The sequence below is a fragment of the Sarcophilus harrisii genome, chromosome 3, assembly GCF_902635505.1.
Source record: "Sarcophilus harrisii chromosome 3, mSarHar1.11, whole genome shotgun sequence".
Taxonomy (NCBI): Eukaryota; Metazoa; Chordata; class Mammalia; order Dasyuromorphia; family Dasyuridae; genus Sarcophilus; species Sarcophilus harrisii.
In genome coordinates this window covers 598,609,561-598,631,963 of record NC_045428.1, presented here as the reverse complement: position 1 = coordinate 598,631,963, position 22,403 = coordinate 598,609,561, and the positions used below count along the sequence as shown (strand labels likewise).

Sequence of the window (22,403 nt, the reverse complement as noted above, 5' to 3'; positions counted from 1 at the left end):
AAGGGGGTGGTGGCAGCTGCAGAGGGTTCCTTTCCCACCCCCCACCCCGGCAGGCTGCCCCAGAGGCTCCCCCAACCCCAGCATAGGTGTGTGGTTCAGGTCCCCCAACCAACATTCCCTGAGCCTTGCAACCTGGAACTACCACTGGGGGAAACCACCAGGGGCCCCTCGGCCATGTCACACCCACAAAGCCCAGTCAGTGTTTCTAAGGCAGGGCAGGCCCTGGGCAAGAACCCCCAGAGACTGACAGAGAGTCCAAGGGCTCTGGCAGCATGACTGGAGGGAGGCAGTCAGCTAGCCTCTACCCTGGAGGAGGCCGGCCTTTTATGTTCCAGCTGCAGCAATGTACTGACTATGTAATTAATGCCAAATTATTTTATCTTTACTTACCCCACTCTGTTGATTTGTAAAGGGAAAAATATTAATGGTTGTTGTAAGATTGAAAAGATATGAGTGTAAAGTACTTAACACTGTGACTGGCATATGTGAAGTGCTACATTATTATTATTTCTCTAACTGAATGTAATTATTCCATATTTGATAATTTTAAAGTGGTTTTAAAAATGCCAAAGGTAATAAAATCAATAATTTTTACATGAGATAATTTGGAAATTCAATTGACTGTCATCTGAAATTTATTGTGTTATTCTAAATTAACATTGAGCAGACATGCTGTAAGACAAAGAAAATTTTATCATATGAAAAGGTACTCTAAACCACTATTGATTAGAGAAATGCAAATTAAGACAACTCTGAGGTACCATTACACATCTCTCAGAAGGCCCAAGATGACAGGAAAAGATAATGATGAATATTGGAGGGGATATGGGAAAACTGGGACACTGATGCATTGTTGGTGGAACTGTGAACGGATCCAGCCATTCTAGAGTGCAATTTGGAACTCTGCTCAAAAAGTTATCAAACTGCACACCCTTTGACCCAGCAGTGTTTCTATTGGGCCTATATCCCAAAGAGATCTTAAAGGAGGGAAAGGGACCCACAAGTGCAAAAATGTTTGTGGCAGCCCTGTTTGTAGTGGCAAGAAATTGGAAACTGAATGGATGCCCATCAGTTGGAGAATGGCTGAATAAATTATGGCATATGAATGTTATGGAAACAAACAGCCAGGATGATTTCAGAGAGGTCTAGAGAGACTTACATGAAATGATGCTAAGTGAAATGAGCAGAACTAGGAGATCATTGTACACATTGACAACAACATTATATGATGATCGATTCTGATGAATGTGACTCTTTCCAACAATGAGATGACTGATGCCAGTTCCAATGATCTTGTGTTGAAGAGAGCCATCTACACGCAGAGAGAGAGAGGACTGTGGGAACTGACTGTGGATCACAACATAACATTCTCACTCTATTTGTTGTTGTTCGCTTCCATCTTATTTTCTTACTCATTTACTTTACTTTTTGATCTGATTTTTCTTGTGCAGCAAGAAAATTGCATAAATATGTTTACACATATTGGATTTAACATACATTTTTATAACATGTATAACATATATTGGATTGCTTGCTGTCTAGGGGAGGGGATGGGGGGAAAGAAGGGAAAATCTGAAACACAAGACAATGCAAGGGTCAATGTTGAAAAATTATCCGTGCATCTGTCTTGAAAATAAAAAGCTTAAAAAAAAAAACCCGCAAATTTTAAATTAGAATGTTATCACCCATGAATTGGGCTTTTAAAAGGATGTGATCATTTGAAAATCTGACCATTATGAAAGTATGTGAGGTGGTTTAAAGATATAAGTTTACATGTTAATGATGAGTTAAACATCAGGTATCTGCACCCCAGAATATGGGTGGTTTTAATTTATAAATAAAGCATTAATGAAATGGCAACTATTAGGGAAACAGGAAGAGAAATATCCAAACTCTAAGTTGTGGTTAGAGAAATTTTGTTGTTTTATGTAAAAAATACTGGGACTCTAAATATACTGTTGTTTGAGCTTTGATTACTGGGACAGTTATCTGAATTGTCATAAAGACAATAAAAATGTTATGTACACCAGTCTGAGGACTGCTCAGGTAGATGTTTATGACTGGGAAAGGTTATAGGGACAACCTAGGACAAAGCCTAGGTAGCATTAACCTGATTCTAGTTTCCCCTTTGTGCTATTTCCTTGCTGAAAAGAAAAATTCCCCACCTAGTTAATCTTAAACCTTGTCTTTAACAATCTGTGTTTGGTTATAAGATATAACTCATGCCTGGAATCAAACAGAGTTGAGAGTTTTCTCCCAGATATATGACCATGCCTCTTTTTCCTTTTATAGCAAATTTCTATAATCAAGAAGTTTTGTAAATATAATACACTTCTGAGTTATTATCATAGGATGCAAAGATGAACTTTTGCAATTTTAACTTTTATTTCAGGTCAAATGATAATATAGGGATTATAATCTCCAAAGAATAAAATAATTAGACAAAATAATAAGATAAAAATGTAATGTAAAAGTTTCCTAATTAAATAGAAATAGTAAAATCTGAAGATAGCAAAAATGTCAGATATATGTGATTGGCTTCCAAATCTATCAATCACAAAAATTCAGCCTTTAAGTTTTAAGGTTTTACTAACTAAGGATTAATTGAATTTTATACACAAATGGTAGTGATAATGATACAGAAAGTGAAATTATTTTTAAGAATCTAATTGTTAATTTTAAAAGGTAGAAAAACAGGTCATAAATGAGCTTCCTAAGAAAAAACATTAGAATTAGACAAATTTACAATTCTATCAAATATTATATTAGGCATAGTATTAAAGTAATGATATAAAGACTGAAATTCTCTGAAGATTCAAAATTGGGGAACCAAACTTAAGTGATTATATTAAATTAGGGAAAAATCTCTAGATTTGGAACCAGAAAAGCAGTTAAGTGTTAGCCTGAGAATAAAATATATTGTCCAGGAAAAGTTATCTAACTGAATAAATTATGGTATATGAATGTAATATAATACTATTGCTCTATAAGAAATGATCATACTGAGTACTGGATAGAAGAGACAGTCAGGATCTTCTTTCTATTTTCCCCCAAAGCAAATATTTTGGAAATGGGTTGTTTTTGTGGTAATCTATTGTTTGCATCAGAAAAATAAAAGTCTAGCTATAAAACTTAAATATCTAAACCATGATTTATTGAAGCCTATTGGAAGTCACAAAAAAGCTGGGCCATGAATGGTGATAATAAGAATATGGCTCTTGCTTGCAAATAAAGAAATACAATCCTTATGCTTTTTACAAGAATTTTCCTCTTTTCACTCCCTCCCCTAAGTAGGTTTAAATACTTTCTCATAGGAAGAGGGAAAAGCAGCAAGAGATAGTGACTTTGAGAAAAGAGCTTTGAATTACTCCTTCTCTAATACTACTATGCTTGCAGTTTGATGACTTACTAGGGAATGCAGACTGTGCAGATACATGCACATATAAGGGAACTATCCAACCAACTTTTATTATTATTATTATTATTATTATTATTATAGCTTTTTATTGACAAAACAGATGCTTGGGTAACTTTTCAACATTGACCCTTGCAAAAACTTCTGTTCCAACTTTTCCCCTCCTTCCCTCCACCCCCTCTCCTAAATGGCAGGTAGTCTCATACATGTTAAATACATTAAAGTATATGTTAAATACAATATATGTATACATATTTATATAGTCCAACCAACTTTTAAGAAAGCTATGTATAAAGAAAACCAATTCAGTCAAGATTAGAAGGAAAGCAGAAAGTTGAGAAAACTTTTTATAGTCAATGTTTCTGATAAAGGCCTCATTTCTAAAATATATAAAGAAGTGACTCAAATTTATAAGAATACAAGCTATTTTTCAATTGATAAAATGGTCAAATGATATGAAGACAATTTTCAAATGAAGAAATTAAAACCTCTTTTAATCTATGAAAAAAAATGACCCAATCCACTACCGATAAGAGAAATGCAAATTAAAACAACTCTGAGACAGCTCACATGTTCAGATTGGCTAAGATGATAGGAAAAGATAATGATGAGTGTTGGAGGGCATGTGGGAAAAAATGGGACATTAATGCATTGTTGGTGGATTGTGAAATGATCCAACCATGATGGAGAGCAAGGTGGAACTATACCCAAAGAGCTCTCAAACCGTAGATACTCTTCGATCCAACAGTGTTTCTACTGGGCCTGTATCCCAAAGAGATCTTAAAGACAAAAGGATTCACAAATGTTTATAGCTGCCCTTTTTTGTAGTGGCAAGGAACTAGAAATGGAGTAGATGCCCATCAGTTGGAGAATGGCTGAATAAGTTGTGGTATATGAATATAATGGATATTATTGTTCTATAAGAAATGACGAGAGGACGATTTCAGAAAAGTGTGGAAAGACATGAACTGATGCTAAGTGAGCAAAACTAAGAGAATATGAACACAACAATAAAATTATGTGAGGATCAACTGTAATGGATGTGGATCTTTTCAACAATGAGGTAATTCAAGGCAATTTATATAAACTTGGGATGGAAAGTATCATCCACATCCAGAGAGAGAACTACAGGGACTGAATCTGGATCAGTGCTTAGAATTTTCATTTTTTTAAGTTTGTTGTTTTTTGTTTGCTTCCCCACCTTGTGTTTTTTTTTTTTTCCTGTTTGATTTGATTTTTTTTTTTTTTTACTCAGCATGATGAATATGGAAATGTTTAGAAAGAAATGCACATGTTTAACCTATATCAGATTGCTTGTTTTGGGGAGGGGAAATGGGAGAGGAGAGGGAGAAAAATTTGGGACACAAGGTTTTGTGAAGGTAAATGTTGAAAACTATCTTTGCATGTATTTGGAAAAATAAAATACAATTTAAAAAATTATACAAAAAATGGAAGCAAGAGCAGGTAACAAAGAATGAAGTAAGGTACGGTCCTATACAAATAAGGTTAGGAATGTTAAAGCTCAGAATGAGATATATCTAGCAAAAATTGCTCAGGATGACAAGAAGGGTTCTATCAGGAGGTGGTAGATGGAGGGGAAAAAGGAAACAGATCATAGCAAATAGAAAGCTGGTCTTGTAGCCAGAAGACCTCAGTTCAAGTCTCACTTCTGACACATGCTGGTTATATGACTCCTGGCAAGTCACTAAACTGAAACTGTCTAAGTCTTTAAGTTGTTGGAAATGTGCCTTATACCTGCACTGGTCCTCTTCACCCCAGAGAGTTCCTCTATACAAAAGAAGAGAAATGGAGGGGAGGAAAAGGAAGAGAAAGAGAGGGGAAAAAGGGAAAAGAATGCTAAGAGGGAGAAGACCACTGTTTGATGTTGAGGGGACAATGATAATAAATGAAGAGAAGACAGAGCTGCTCAACCCTCATTTTACTTTTTTTGTCTTGTTTTTGTCAAGGAAAGTGAACTTTTGCTAACTTCAGATAGCTGCAATCTCAGTCCTGGGGCACAAAAGATGAAATATTCTTCCTTTCAGGTCACAGAATTATAAATCAGGAATTTAAGTAACTATAACAGTGCAAAAGAAACTAACTTTGCAAGATGTGACCTACTATGACTTCAGAGAGGGATGAACAAACTTACCTATTATTGGTGAGATAATGGAATACATAATGACACATCCATTTTCAGATGTGGACAGTGTGCTAATTTGTCTTGTTGACTATTATTTGTTACAAGAGTAAAAGATCTTTGGGGAAGAAAAGACAGATTAGTAGAAAAGTGACTGTTTTGAAAAGAACGTTAATAAAACAAAAAATGTTCATAAAATGACAAATTGAGCAATTATTACCCATTTATTAAAATAAATATGCATTATTTTAATATATACTTAAAATACTAATAGAAGTTCACAGTTTAATATTTGATTCTCCTTTTTGTTTTTCATGTTTGAATATTTATGTTTGCAGAAGACTGTTAATAAAAAAAAAAAAAACAACCAACAAACAGGTTGGGAAAAAAAGTGATGGCAAATATTACCCCAAAAATTTGAAATTTAAAATATATAAGGAAAGATAAAAAATTCACAAATCTTTGGTAGAAAAATATAGACTAAGGATATGATCAAATAATTTTCAAAAGAAAATTTTTTTACAGTTAGATTTAACAAGTTATATTAAATGCCTACTATATGCCAATTACACAAGCTAAATATTTTACAAATATGATTTTCAGAAAAAGTCTGGGAAATAGGTGCTTTATCAAACTCATTTTAAAGATGAGGAAATAGCAGTAAATAGAGGATTTGCCCAGGGTTACACAGCTACTAAGTGACTGAAGACATACAATTTGATTCCACTGTGCCATCTAGCTGCCAAACTGTTAATAATCACTTGAAACATCCGCGGCTTCATTAAAAATCAAAGACGTCAATGAGGTCCTTAGATCCATCAAATTGACAACAATACTAATCATTGTTAAACAGGTAAACTCATTTACATTCACAAACTTGCTGAATATTATCAAAGTAATCCATGTGCTGATTAAGTAACAACTATCATAGTTTGTGAGCCAGCACTAAGCATGGTGCTTGAGGCTCTTAGTGATGATGCTTGTTGGCTGGCTGAGTGACCCTATAATTCTATTTCTAGAAGCAGGCCCTTTAAGTGTTACTGGGGAAAGCCAATGGCTCAAAGACTTTCCTAGCAATATTTTTATAACTGCAAAACAAAGAAAACCAATTCCACAGACAGCTTAAATATCAATAATACAAGAAGATTAAATAAACTGTGGGACATTAATGGAATGAAATACTAAAATGTGAGTAAGGAACAAATATGAAAAACAGAAAGGAATCTGCAAAGATCTTTAGTAAAAAATGTAAAAATCAAGCACATAGAAACAGCAGATCAGAGCATAAATAACGAGGATCCTGGAAGAGGAAAACTCAATGACAGTAGATAGACAAAGCACACTGAAGAAAACTTCTAGTGAGGGACTGAAAAGTCACACAACTAAAGAAAAATACGTGGTCAGTAATAATTTCACTTACTTGTACTGATGTACAGTATCACTTATAAATGATTTAATTTATAAAGAGAAAAGAAGATAACTATCTTATTTCCATCAAAAACTCTGAAGCAAGTGTTAGTCTGTCAGTCCAAGCACTTATTAAGCACCTACTATGTGCCACTGACCACCCAAACCCTGGGGGTACAAAGAAAGGCTAAAGCCAGAGCCTCTCTTCAAGGAGCTCCCAGTCCAGTACAGGTGACAACATGAAAGCACTAACACATAAACAAGGGGTGATCTCAAAAGGGGCGAGGAAAGACTCCTGGCAGCAGGACTGGCCTGGAGCCAAGACGCCTCTGAGGCAAGGGCTGGCAACAACCTGATCTCTTCACAACAAATATATATATCTTTAAAAAAAAAAAAAAAAAAAAAAAAAAAAGAACCAAGAGAAAAAGAGAAGCCCGAGAATGGGGATGACTGTAGGACATCACAGGTGAGCACATGGCCCTCAGTATCTAGAAGCAGGTGACACAGTTTTCCAGTGGGTAACTGGCCAAAGCACATGAACAGCTCACACACACCCAGGAAAAAACACTGAAAAGTGTTCAACAGAAGATTATTTTTCTTCTGCTGCTTTTGCTTTATTTGAAAAAAAAAATCTTTGTAAAAAGAGATGGTTCTCTGGGAGAAGAAAGGAAAAGTGACAAAATGGGAAATCTAAGCAAAGTACAAACAAAAGATACCAATCAAAATCTATTTTTAAAAAATAATCTATATTGCCAAAAATGAAACAAAGTCCAAGTAAGATATTCATGGGGTAATAGCTTATTCCTATCAAAGTAGCAAAACTTCTCCAATCCATTGTAGGCAGGATCGTGGGAAAGCAATACACCTCTAGAGGCATGTGTCTATACACAGCATGGAGAATTCCATGAACACAAAGCACTCGTTAACTGATTTGAGTCCAAAAAAGGCCCCTGATTTCCTATTGCCCTACAGGACCCAATAAACTACCAGTGTGGCCCTTAAAGCCCTCCATGTCCTAGCTGTGAGCCTCCTGCCTCTCCAGCTTCCTTATGTCTACTTTCCCTTTTACTTCTCGGAGTCCTGTAGAACGGCCTTCCCCTCCCTCATGGGTGATGCCATCCTATCCATCTCTTTCATATTGGCTGTTTTTCATGCCCCTTCCCAACCCACCCCTGCTGCTGAGAGCTTCAAATTTCCTTCATAACCCACCTCCAGCATGTCTTTCTATATGAAGCCCTGTCTCGATGCACCCCGGATACTAGTGTCTTATTTTTATATACTTTAACATCCATTAAAAATTTTTTTTTGAGTTTCAAATTCTATCCTTCCTCCAGGTTTCATCTGTTCTTTTTCTGGAGATGGGTAGTATTTTTGATTATGAGTCTTTTAGGATTGTCTTGGATTGAACTGATAAAAGCAGCTAAGTCTTTCACAGCTGATCATCTTTACAATGTTGCATTTACTCATTCTGTTCCTCTTCACTATGCATTAATTAATGTCTTTCCAGGTTTTTCTAAAACTATCCCCCTCCACGTTTCTTATATTCCATCATAATCACTAAGTACAATTTATTCAATCATTCTCCAACTGACAAGCAGCTGTCAGTTTCCAATTTTTGCTACCACAAAAAGAGTTGCTATAAATATTTTTGTTTGTGTGGGTCCTTTACCCTTTTCTTTGATCTCTGTGGTACAGACCTAAGTAATGGTATTGCTGGGTCAAGCATGATGGACAGTTTTCTAGCCCTCTGGGAACAGTTCCAAATGGTTTACCACAATGACTAGACCAATTCATAACTCAACATTGTAACAGTGTCACTATTTTTCCACATCCCCTCCAGGATTTTCACTTTTTCTTTTTGTCATGTTTGCCAATCTTATCAGTGTGAGGCAGTATCTCAGAATTGTTTCATTTGTACTTCTCTAATCAGTAGTGAGAGTCTTTTTTTTTCATATGAGTTGATAGCTTCTGAAAACTGCTTATTTGTATCCTTTGGCCATTTATCAACTGGGGAATTACTTTTTTTTTTTTTTTTTTTTTTTTTTTTAATAAATTTGGCTCAGAGTTCTCTGTGTAGTTGAAAACAAGGCTTTTATTAGAGAAATTTGCCGTCAAAGATTTTCCCTAGTTTCTTGCTCTCCTTCTATTTTGGCTATATTTGCTTGAGGAAAACCTTTTAAATTTCATGCAATCAAAATTATCCATTTATTTCCCATAATCCTATCTTGTTTGATCATAACTTTTCTCTTACCCACAGATCTGAAAGGTAGTTTTTGTGTGTGTGTGTGTGTGTTTTTTTTTTGCTCCTCTCATTTGCTTATGTTTTTTCCCTTTACTTTTAAATCACATACCCATTTTGAGCTTTTCTTGGTTGTACTTTTTCTTGTTTTTCTTGGTGAGACATTGGTTTACATCTGGTTTCTACCAAACTGCTTTTCAGTTTTCCCAGCAATTCTTTTTTAAAATAATAAATTCTTGACTTCAAAACTTAGATCTTTGGGTTATCAAACACTGGACTGATGTTAAAGCTTTCTGACTTCAAATTATGTTTTATTGGTTATAAATACATTATGTTCCTATATATTAGCAACAGGATTCTTCCAGGAAGAGATAGCTAAAGATACTCTATTTAAAATAATTCTGGACAGTATAAAATTCTTGGGAACATACCAACCAAAAAAACCCAGATTCTATATGAACAAAACAATTAAAAAAAAAACAAAACTTTGCACACAATTAATCAGATTTAAATAAATGGAGAAATATTAATTGTTCAAGGATAAGACCCAATATGATAACATATACATACATACATAAATATACATACACATATATAAATATATATACACAATGTCATTCTAATTAAATTACCAAAAATTTATTTTATGGAGCTAGAAAAAAAAATATCTGGAAGAATAAAAGGTCAAGGATATAAAAGGAACTAATGGAAAAAAAAATGTAAAGGAAGGAGGCTTAGCAGTATCAGATTTTAAACCATATTATATGACAGTAATTACTGAAACTATTTGGTACTGGCCAAAAAATAGAAAAGTAGATCAGTGCATGCAATTTACAATAGTAAATGACTATAGTTATCCAGTATTTGACAAGTGTAAAGATTTAAGTTTGGGGATAAGAATTCATTAGTTGGTAAAAATTTGGGGTAAAGCTGAAAAACGGTGGCAGAAATTGGACATAGACAGATATCTTACACCATTTACCAAGATAAGGTCAAATGGATGCATGAACTAAATATAAAGGGAGACATTACAAGAAAATTTGAAGAACATGTAACAAATTTCTATTAGCCTTAAGGACAGGTGAAACATTTTATGAACAAACAAGAGACAGAAAATGTTGTAAGATGTAATATTATAATTTTGATTACATTAAATTAAAATTTTTTTCTGCAACTATAACAAATGTAGCCAAGATCAGAAGGCAGAAAACTGGGAGAAGTGGGGAAGGGAAATCTTAAGAGAGTTCTCAGATAAACGTCTCATATTTCAAACATATAAAGAACTGTGTCAAATCTTTAAGAATACAAGAGCCATGGACATGTCACCTAAACTTTTGGAGCAGGGCAAGTCACTTAACCTCAATTGCCTTGTCAAAACCAAAACCAACCAAACAAACTTGCAAAATGGGAATAATTATATCTATGCTCTTTATTCCCTAGAGATGTCGGGACGTTATATAGCAATGGCTATACTCATTTGTTCATTCATATTCTAAGTTAAGATCAGTGTCTGCTCAAAACAAACCCACTAAGTTTCTGATGACAGAAATGAGTCCTAATCTGGCACACTCTATGTGCAGCCTTTGTGGGTCTGGCTCAGAGCTTTGCAACATTTCTTCCTTGGAGCCAATCCAGGTGATTCTTTGGTCTTCTAGCCAGTTCGTCAGCCTTCAAACATTTGCTAATCCTTTACCAACCTCCGCATGTTGGCTCAAGGCACTGAGTTCCTGACGTTCCAAGGCCCCAGAGTTCAGAGATCTCCAACACTTGTCCCCTCACTTCCCGTCATCCTGGGGGCTAGAGGGTAATGGTGACTGGACTGGGCCTAGAATCAGGACAACCCGAGTTCAAATCCAGCCTCAAATACTCACTAGCTGTATGAGTTTGGGCAAGGCAACCTCAGTCTGCCTCAACTTCAGCCACTGTAAAAGGGCAGTCATAACAGCACCTCTCTCAAAAGTTACTGAGAATCCTGAGACCGTATTCCCACAGTGCTTGCACATAGTACACGCTTAATAAAACTTATTGCTCCCCCACTCCCAGGCAGAAGCCAATCTGTTTTAGGATCCACTTATAACATACATACCACAAACAAAAACGATCAGTGGAAATCTTCCCCAACTACCTGGCCTAGCAGCCAAGGAAGCTACAGATCAAAAGAATAACTTGGACTATCTGAAATACTAGTTGAGAGAGAGGGGAATTTCCATATTGGGAATTACCATAGAGGATCAGGAAGTGCAGTGCCCCAAGTAAGGATTTCAGTGAACAACAAAGGCTTCCAAAAACGGTATTGGGGGACAGTGCACTAGACTTTGAATCAGGACTCAAACCCCACTTTTTAAGAAAAGCTTTTATTAAACTTAAAAGAGCTTACGATATAAATGCCAGGGGTAAAAAAGAAGGCACAAGTTCCCTCCCTTCAAGAAGCTCACCTAAGCCAGGAGATGACATGGAAGGAACAGGAGCACACAAGCTACAGAAGGTGTGAATAAATGGATGGCCATCTTGGGAGGAAGGGGCTGAGTGGCAGCAGGAAAGGCTTCTTAGGGAAGAGGGACATGGGCTGAGCCCGGAAGGCAGTGAGGGCAGTCAGGAAGGGCAGACGGGGACAGGCAGCAGGGTTCCACGGCCAGGCCCACCCATGTAGAGGGGCCACCAATACTCCATCCATTCTTCTCACCTCTCGATCCCCAGGGCCTTGGACTTGGCCTCTGAAATGAAGGGCTCTGGCTGGTGGGGTTTGGTGTCTGAACCAGGAGCCCCCTTTACAGCAGAGTGTGAGCTCACTGAGATCTGGGGTGATTTTTCTCCCTTATATCTGTATCCCCAGAACTTACTTGGGACGATGCCGAGTGTGTAGTAAAAGTCCACAAAAACTGCTAAACCATTCATTCAAATAGTAAAAGGAAGGATAGGAAAGATAGCAGAGCAAGGGAGAACATCATCAACCCCTTTGGCAGGCTGAGGAAATCTAGGGACTCTTTTTAAGAATGGAATATATAAAATAAAATACACTGACTTATAAAGGAAGCCAATTATTTAAAATACTTCCTGATTGTCCTTCTCCCCTGACTTCCCAACCGTTTTCAATCTTCTCTTACAGGCCTTCATCCAATTTAGGCCCATAGACTATGGATCTCCCCCAAATTCTATAACAGACCTTCTTTTTTTCTCCCTATTTTACTTGGTCATCCCATTAGCTCCCACAAATTGGATGAATCCTCCCTTTATATGTATTCTATTTATTTATGTATTTATATACAGTGATTCTCACATCACTGACCCAATCCAAATTTCTCTTCTAAGCCCCAGTCTCCTATCTCTTAACTGCCCCTTGGTCACTTCAATTAGATGTCCCATAGAATATGAAACTCATCAAGTTCAAAACTGAATTCCTCTTTCCCTCATCTCTTCCAAATTTCCCTCTTATTGCCAAGTGTATCATCGTCCTCCCTCAATTCTGAACTTTCCGTCACTCAGTAAACATTCCCAAAGCACCTACAAACAGTGGCCGGGCACAGCCACCCCATCCTGGCACTTCCACCTCTGGGACATCTCCCCGGAGATTCATCCTGACAATCTCGCCACACCGGCGCTGACCCTTCGGGCCTAGATTACTGCAGGTCTACCTCCTCACGGCTGCCTTTTAAGTCTTACCAATTGTTTGCCTTCCACAGGAAGTCTTCCTCAATTCTTCATGGTGCTTTTCCTCTGGTTACCCACCATTTGTCCTGCGTAGAACTTATTTGATAAAGTTGTTTACATTGTCCGGGAGCCCTTCAGGGACCGCTTTTTGCTTTTGTTAGTATCCCCAGCACTTAGCACAGAGCCTAGTATACAGTAGATGATTTTAAAAAGCTAGTTGACTAAATGACTGACTGAAATACTCTTATCAAAACTTTTTTTTAAAAGTTCCTACACTGAAATAAAGAACATAATGTTATTGTGGGGTTTTTGAAATAAATATGCAAGCCACAGAGATAGGTTTCTTTCTGATTTTAACACCACTACTGCAGTGAATTAGGAATCCAGAGATCTGTGTCCTCCCTTGCTAGGTATGTGTTCTAAGGGAATTAAAGAGAGAAAAAGGCCTCCATATACACTAAAAGATTTATAGTAGCGCTTTTTGTATTGACAAACCATTGCAAACAAAATGAGTGTCCATCCACAAGAAATAACTAAACTGTGATACAGGAATGGAAGGGAATATTACTGTGCTATGAGGAATAATGACTATCAGTAACACGGAGAGGTGAGTGAAGACTTTTAGGACAAATGCCAATGGAAGTCTGCAGAATCAGGAATCAAAATATACAATTACAACAAAGCCCACAAGAACCACACCGCAACAGTGATAAGGACACCAAGCTTGATTCCCCAAGAAAAGGTGCAAAAACAAACATCCTTCCCTACTTCAGAGGTGGGGGACCATAGACCAAGAGGTAGATCCGTCAAACTTGAACGCCAAGCTAATTAGTTTTGCTGAGCTGTTTCATTTTTAATTCCTTGTTATAGAGATGACTCCCTGAATAAGAAATAGGGGAAGGTAAGCTTCTGTGAATCAGGAATCCTTCAGGTGACCACATTATTTGAATCTGCACTGCATATTTCCATTGGCTGAGAGCAGTAATTGTATCTGATGTAATTACAATTTCAAACAAAGAAAATTCAAATACTTTGGGAGATTCACTATTCACACTAATCAGGGACTTCCTGAACATATTAAGAAATGAAGAGGATGTAAAAACAAAAGATATCAATCATTCTTTTAAAAGAAGACGCTGGGTCTAATTCCAGTTCTCTACCTTCTGAGATCAGGCACGGCCTTTCATTTCCCGAGCTCAGTTTGGGGGGCTCAGACTGGCTGACTTACCATTCCATTCTCACAATTTATCAACCCAACATCATCTGTCCGAAGAGGCTTGTTTTCTTGAAAATAAAACTGGGGCTCTGGGCCCTCAGAAGGACATGAGTGAGAAGAGACCAAAGGCAAAGGAAGGTGATTTATCTGCTCTAAGAAATGAAACCAGCAGTTAGCAGAGAAAAAAAATCCAACTCACCTGGATTCCATCCAACAGGAGATCAGAGGTCATTCCTTCCTCCTGCTCCGGGGCCCTCTCTTGGGGAAGGGTGGAGTCTTGAGAAGGGAAAGCTGAGGGGAGAAAAGGGGCCATGAGGGAGACTGATCCTGACGTGTCGTCTTCAGACTCAGCAGTGGGGAAATCCCCACACAGCCAAGGGGGTGTGTGACCCCATGATCCCTACAAAGAGAGGTCAAAGGGCTCTGCAGAGCACCCCAGACACTGCAGGAAAAGGCTAAGGAGAGGGGCTCCAAGGCCTGAGACCCTGACCCGGACTCTGTGGTCAGAGCAGTCCCACTAAGGGAACTACTAAGGTCTGAACTGGGCTAAATGTACAGCGAGGTGCTGCAAACTGTGGCCTTCTCACATAAGGGATAATAATCGTAATCAGTCTCACAATATTCATAGCACACTCCTGAATAGGGAGCATTAAAGTTTAAAAAGCACTTTACAAATATTATCTCATTTCATCCTCACAAACAGCCCGGAAAGTAAGTGCATTTATCACCGCCACATTATAGATAAGGAAACTGAGGCAATGCCAGGATCCCATGGCTGGTCAGTGACTGAGGGTGGAGGTAAACTCCAATTCTTCTGGCTCTAGCTCTGGTCCCCAGGCCACCTGACTTCCTTGGGAACAAGTACCCCAATTCTCCTCTCTAGCTCATCAGGTGCAATTTTTAGGGTTCTTTTGACAAAGTTATTTTCTCCCCATACAGCTTTAGTCTCAAACAGGCCTGGTGGATAAGGCCCAAAATAAGATTAAGGCATTAGAGTTTTAATGTCAGCTGACATAAGCTTCTCATTCAATTTCTAGGATCTCACTTTGCAAATATGGAAAATGGGGAAGAAAAATGACATCACAGATTTGTAGAACAAGATGATGTTTGGGTAAACATTTAAAAAGTAACTGCCAGTGCTTTCGGAAAGCATGAAGGGAAGAATGGTGAATGGGCTCTTACCTCCCAGCTACTCCTCCTTCAGGAACAACCCTAACCCACCTTGATTTCTTAGGGAGCATATTTCTAGCAGAGGGAGGGGAAGACAAAAAGAGGGCTGGAAGATGGAGTGATTGTGGGGCTCATGGCAGGCTTCAAATATTCTCATGTAATGAGGATGATACCTGAGAGCTTCCTCGAAGACAAGGGCCTTCATTTGGGGAGTAGGAAACTCCATAGTGTTTATCACTAGCTTTCAGGGGTCCACGAACTTGGATAAGGCAATAATTTATATCTTTATTTTCATTAACCTCTTGAGTTTTCCTTTCCTTCCATTAAAAAAAAAAGTATTCTGTGAAGGGGCCTATGGGGGTCCAGCAGAAAGTCAGAGCCCATAAACCAAAAAAAGAATAAGAAGTTCTGCTGGACACACATGATACAGACAGGGGAATTCCCTAAGTGGGGCTCAGAGATGGGAAGGGCCTCCCCAGTGTGAAAAGCACATCCCTGCAGCTACAATCCACCATTTGTGTGTCATGGACCCCTTTGGCAATTTGGCAGAAATTCTTCTCAGAAGCATGTTTTTAAATGCATAAAACAATGCACCAATTGCAAAGGAAACCATTATTTTGATAGTTATCAAAATGTTTTAAAAACTAAGTTCATGGACCATAGATTAGGAAGCTCTGAGCTAGAACATGGAGAGGAGGATGTAATCAAGTATCAACAATCACTCAATAAGCATTTATTAAGCACCTAGTGGGGACACCAAGGAAGGAAAAAGGAAAGAATCTGAAAGGACAAGAGAGCCTGCCTGCCTACTTATATTATGACTAATTTGAAGTATCCTACATATAAATGCTTTATAGACATAAGCACATATACAATAACTAACATTTATTTGGGTTTGTGTATGTGTGTGTGTGTGTGTGTATGAGGCAGTTGGAGTTAAGTGACTTGCCCAGAGTCATACAGCTACTAAGTATTACATGCCTGAGGCTGGATTTGAACTCCTCCTGACTTCAGGGCTGGTGCTCAATCCCCTTTGCCATCTAGTTGTCCCAAAAGTTAATATTTATAAATACATTATTTTACTTGATCCTCACAACAACCCTCACAACTGACAACAATAGGTGCTATTATTATTCCCATTTTACAGATGAGAGTACTAAGGAAGAGATTAAGTGACTTTTCCAGGGTGATACAGCAGTAGCGTGTTTAGGGCTGGATCTGAGATTTACCACACAATCCACTAGGGACTTCCACATATCTATGTGGGTTTATCCATAGCTGTGTGTAAGTACTGATGGATATATAGTTTTCTCCACACAAGCAGATCTTTGGATAGTTCTGGATCTGTGACTCCATCACTGTTCATAATGATTTATCTGTAGCTTTAGCTGACTATCTTGAGCTACAATGGATCGGAACATCTTTTCCCCAGCTCCAGCCGGGGCTGACCCACTGACAACGAAGAGCTCCAATGACATCCCCTATGGACAACGCTGTGGCCCTAGAAACTGAGGGGCATGGACCTCATTGGAGTGAGGTCAGGGGCACAGGGACACCACCCCAGGAATTCCAATTCGGAACACGACTTGCTGGGCCACCCGCCCCTAACTCTGGTCATCCTCACCTCTCCCAACCACTTGGGCCAGGTTCTCCATGATCACCTCGGCCTCGCGAGATGCTCTGGCTTTCCTCCAAAGGCAAGATGAAGAGTTGCCTTTCCCATCAGCCTGTGTCTGGCAGTGGGAGCCCCCTCTGAGGGATGCTGGTTTCCCAAGGACACTCCCTTTCCCCTAAGTTTCTGTTAAGGCTCTTTGGCCTTCACTAGGCCTGCACAAACTCAGGGTCCATCTGGTCGGACCAGCATCCCAGGAGCCCGTCTCCCCCGGAGGAGCCTTCTGCTGGCACTTGTGGAGTGGCTCGGTCGCTGATCTCAGCCCAGGCTCCTGCAGCAGTCAAAGGCCCTGGATAGACAAGAGACCCCAGTGAACTTTATCCATTCCAAACACTCGATAATCATTCTTCAATGGGACAGACACTGGGCCCGTCTGAGTCTCAAAAACCTACGTCAAAGTCTGGCCACCGACACACACTAGGGGACTAGCACAAGGCATTTATCTTTCTCCACCCAAAATCTATGAAGGAGATAGGGATGAATAGTAGACTCTTTGAAGCAGGGGCCCTCAAAAATGGGGGAGAATCCTAGCTTTGTTTTTGTATCTCATATTCTTTTACTGTGATATTATCTCCCCTATTAGAATGTGAACTCTTTGAAGGAAAGGACCTAATTTCTGCCTTTCCCTGAATTCCCAGAGCCTAAGAAAAGCACTTAAAAATGCTTGCTGAACAGGATTAACATGGAAATTAGTTTAAAATGATTGTACATATATAATCATTACTAAATTGCTTAATGTCTTGAGGAAAGGGGACATAAGGAAAGGAGGGAGAAAAAATTCAGAACTCAAAATCACACAAAAATGAATACTGAACTCTATTTTACATGAAATTGGAAAAATAAAACACTCAAGTAAAAAATAAAAAAACCGCTGGCTGACTTAACAGGGCAAGTCCTTGGCATAGAAAGGCAGCTTAATAAATGCTTGTTGAAACTGAACCGGATAAAGGTTGAGCCAGGGAGGCTCCCTCTCTGTTCTGCCTGAAGATCCCGCTGTGAATATGTCTGAGCCAGAGTTTGCTCCTAAGTTTGCTCCTCTCAGGGCTCCAGGAGGAACATCCCTGGTGCTCCTGGCTCATCCGGGTGTTTGCTGTGAAACCCAGAGGGGCTCATGTCTCTCAAGGCCCAGACTTAGAATCTAGGGCAGGTCGCCTCTTAAACGAACGTGCTTTCTGAGAATAAACAGCAGCAGTTGGGATTTACTGTACAAATCAATACACACACTATGAAGGTACATATATATATATATTGAGAGGGATTGAGAGGAGAAAGAAGCGGGAAAGGGAAGGAAGGAAGGAGTGTGTGTGTGTGTGTGTGGGGGGGTCAGAAATAAGAGACAAGGAAAGGGCTGGTAGGAGAGGTCCCCTGGGAAAACAAGAGGACACTGGAACAAAGCCCGGGGACTTGAGGAGGGGGTGCGGGCAGCTGCTCCCCTCCCCACAACCGCGGGGCTCCTCCCTGCGCCCCTCCCCACAACCGCGGGGCTCCTCCCTGCGCCCCTCCCCAGAGCTTGCAGCTTTTCACCCGCAGCAATCCTGCGCTAAAGGTCCTCCCCGCGGAGCCAGGCCCCTCTCGGCCCCACCCTAGCGTCCCGCCCACCCGCGTCCTGGGCTGCCCCCACCTGACCTCCCGGGCCCATCACAACGCCAGCTGGAGGAGGGGCGGGGCCTCGAAGGCCCGCCCCCTCCTGCGCTCCACATTTTTGTAACCAAACAAACGCCGGCGCAGGTGCTTTCGGCTAAATGGGAGGGGGGGGGGGGGACACGTGACTGCCCTAAGAGTTACAGCCCCACGGGACAATAAAGGATTGTCGCCCACCCCAATTCTCTCCCCAGGACTCCGGGGCCCGCCTGGACTCGGACGTAGCCGCTCACGCCCCTGCAGGCAGGACTGTCCTCCAGGAGGGAGGCCCCGTGGGGCGCGGCGGGCTCACAAAGGCCTCAGGCGTGGGCATCCTCGGGCACCAGGGGAACCCAGCGGGGCAGGAAAGGAGGTCCGGGGGTCGCGGTCTCAGTCTCCCATGCCCGCCCCGCCCCTCTGCACACCTGGGTGTGCACGCGCACACACACGCACACACTCAGGCACAAACACACTCAGACCTCTTCCCCCAGGCCAGCCCCCCGTTTCACTGGCACTGACAGCCTCCGAGCCTCGGGCAAGGCCACGCTCATGCACGCACGCGCGGGCGCACACACCCCCCCCTCCCCTCCCCGGGAGTACTTAAACTGACATCCATACCCGGTTACAGACGCTAGCACCCAAACCCCGGCGACCCCAGCGTCCTCGGCCCAACAGGGCCTCCCCCACCTCCGCAGCTCTTGCGCAAGGGCACGCATGCTCACGGGCCCGCACACCCACACTCAAACACCTCGGGGAACCCCAGCTTCCCTCCTCCCCCTTTTCCTCACCTGCGCTGCAGAGCTGACCCACGAAACAAAGGCTCGAAGGAACGTCCGGGCCCCACGGAGAACAGCGCCTGCGCGTCTCGAGCCCTGAAACTACAACTTCCAAGAGTTCTCAAGAATCGATGCGATCTGGATCTGAAGGCGCAGGCCCAGGCTGATATCCCGATGATTTCTGGGAAATGGAGTCTTCTCCGCCTCTGTGCCTAACGAACATCAGCCACCGCCGGGTTCCCGAGACTCCATTTCCCAGAGAGCTCAGCGGCGCTCATCTCACCTGAGCTTTTAGGGCCACGCTCTGGGGAAGAAGCAGGACGGGGCAGGTGGCAGGTGCAGGTGTCCTGTCGCAGATGGGATCTGACTCCAAGAATGAAGGTGTAGGACAGACAGTTGTTAACAAACTGGAGAGGGGAGCGAGGAGTAGAGATCTCCGCGCTCTGTGCCCAGGGCTAGCCCGGCTCCCACCCCTTACGGAGCTTGGCCATCTCCTTGGCACCTGAGCTCAGGTCCGGGTCCCTGCGACCACAGCTGTTGTGACACGTGTGGACACTTACCACGTTCTTTCTAAACCATCCCGTGTCCAGCGTGAGGTTTGCAGTTCATTGCCCCCTGAAGCGCCCCAGGAGCCCACTGTGGTCCGACTAGAACAACAGCGATGACTTTATGATCGCCCTGACCCCCGGGACGAGAGGCGAGCGAGCCCCTGGTCCAGCGCTGTAGAAAGGCGAGTTCCTGCGGATGTGGCTGTATGTAAACCACAAAGACACGGCCTCCATTTGTTTGCTGGCTTGTCTTTGAGAATCCACACCCTTGTTGTTTCTCACCCCTGGGCGTTCCAACCCCCACTTTGCATTTGCTGGGTTCCTCATCCCTTCCTCCCAAGTTCAGTCAAGGGAAGCCTTTGCTGTTCCTCGCGGCTGCCATCCTCCCTTCCTGACACCCGTTAATCTGAATTTACTTTATTATTACTTGTACATATATTTTAGAGGATGTGTTGGGGGCGGGTGCTGTTCTTGCCCATGTAGGTTAAAGGCCTGTGTGAGGCTGGCCAGATGTGGAAGGCAGGGAAGCACCTGAATTTCATCTCCCTCCATTCTCCGAGGAGGCAGACTTTGGTTTCTGAGAGGAGGGGAAGCTGGAGGGAGGGTAGGACTAGGCAACTGCTACTCTGAAAAAGAGGGGAGCCTGGACCCAATTCTATCTCGCTTCTTCCTTAAATGTTCTATTAAATGATAAAAATTATTCTATTAAATTAAATGTTAGATAATGTAGGGGAAACAGTTTTTAAGTTCAAGCAAAGCCATGTAACTGAAGGTCTTGTCAAGCACGGGAAATATCTCTACTCTGATTGGCTGTGCTTATGACCTCATGGACCTGATGTAAACTCAGTGGAGGAGGAGCCCGACCCCCTTTTCATCCCCTTTTCACCTGGAGCACGGGCCTTGGAGAGAGAGACTAAGAAAGTGCATGAGGTCATAGGGTAAGATGTAAACCATGTGAATAAAGTCTAACCTTGTCTACTAAAAGTCTCGGTGCTCTGTTGTGCTTAAACTGCGTCCATATGAGATAGCAGCCAGAGGATTTCTGAAGGCCTCAGGAAGAGGTTAGATTGATATTAATATTTACCAGAGGAGTGACTGGCAATAGCAAATGCAATGATAGCATGTTGCGATCATCGACTATGAAAGGCTTGATTCTTCTCAGTGGTTCAGTGATCCAAGGCAATCTCAATAGACTTTGGACAGAAAATTCCATCTGCATCGAGAAAAAACTTAAGAAAACGATGTAAATCAACACATTCTATGTTCACTTCTTATTTCTGTTGTTTATTTTTATCTCTTCCATGGTTTTCCCTTTTTGCTCTGATTTTTCTCTCCCAATATGATTCATAAAGCAATGTATATTAAAAAGAAATAAAATTGCTACAATTAAAAATTAAAAAAAAAAAGATCAGGGAAAGCATATATAGGAGAATACCTAACGAAACAATATACAGTGAAGGAGTTCTCCCATTGGAAACCAGATAACTTCACTCCAACAGAGTCTCAGGTCTCATCCAAAGGGAAATTCCTGCAGCAAGCTGGGAATATGGACATGATTAGAGTTTTTTTTTTTTTTTTTTTTTTTTTTTTTTTTTTAATAGCCTTTTATTTACAGGATATATACATGGGTAACTTTACAGCATTAACAATTGCCAAACCGATTAGAGTTGTTTATATTAACTTCTTCCCAGAATCTTTCTTCATGGACCTGAAGAGAGTTTGAAATAAAAGTCTTCTCTCAAATTTAAGAGAAGTTATGGAGATAAAATCAACAGGCCTTGCAGAAGATTTGTTGGAGTTCAAGGGAGACCTCCAAGATGTTGGAGATCCAGAACAGTGTAAAATTTGCAGGCTTGGACCCATCTCCAAGTAAAGGGGCAAAGTTGATTATAATTGTGACAGTTATTAATTAAAAAGAGCTAAATTCCTAAAGAAGTTAACAAAGAACCAAGAGCAGAAAGATAAATTTATAGGAAAAAGTGAGAGGGACCAGGTGCTTCATGTCACTGATATGCTAATTTTAAGGCTTAGCGGTGGAGTTGAAGAATAGTCTGGTTCTAACTTTGTGTGCAGTATAGTACCCATAATTCTCTGAACAGAGCCCATGAGGGCGGAACCTCCCCAGGGGGAGGGAAGTTAGGTAGCCAGTGGTTTTCAGATTGAACAAATAGTTGGAAGTTCACGGTCAGGAGCTTAGAAGAGACAAACCTAATGAAAAGGCTGAATAATAGTTGGCATGGAAACATGAGTAACAACACCCTTGCAAGCAGAAGCTTTCTAGTCTTAGGGAAAAAAGCTTAGGAGGGTGATTTATTAAAAAAAATAATAATAATAACACAGGAAGCAGAGTACAAATTTCCACACGTGACAAATTTGAATAAAACCAGATTTTCACTGCTGTAACACAAAATATCCCATTAAGTTACATCCCTCTAAGAAAACTGATTGCATTAAAATACTCTTATTGTGCTCATGGCTTCTACTGACCACTTGCTTTCATTATAGAGATTTTCTATAAGAGGAAAAATCGGGGACATGATTATAACAGCATG

The 22,403-nt window shown here is 40.8% G+C and overlaps 1 protein-coding gene across 2 annotated transcripts in view; it reads right to left on the bottom strand.

Annotated features, from left to right (window-relative positions):
• Positions 1-19,809, bottom strand: part of LOC100922374 (zinc finger protein 665) — a 36,185-nt gene extending 16,376 nt beyond the window's left edge. Inside the window, exons 1-3 of one of the 2 annotated variants that reach the window (XM_012545801.3) lie at positions 19,316-19,809; positions 16,860-17,196; positions 14,265-14,356 (exon numbers count right to left, since the gene is read on the bottom strand). In XM_012545801.3, the coding sequence (XP_012401255.1) occupies positions 14,265-14,356; positions 16,860-16,890 (123 nt within the window). In that variant the 5' untranslated portion in view covers positions 16,891-17,196; positions 19,316-19,809. Of the gene's footprint in view, positions 1-14,264; positions 14,357-16,859; positions 17,197-19,145; positions 19,285-19,315 lie in introns of those variants that run through there. The other variant, XM_031963354.1, reaches the window with a different exon arrangement.
• Between the last annotated feature and the right edge of the window lie 2,594 nt (positions 19,810-22,403).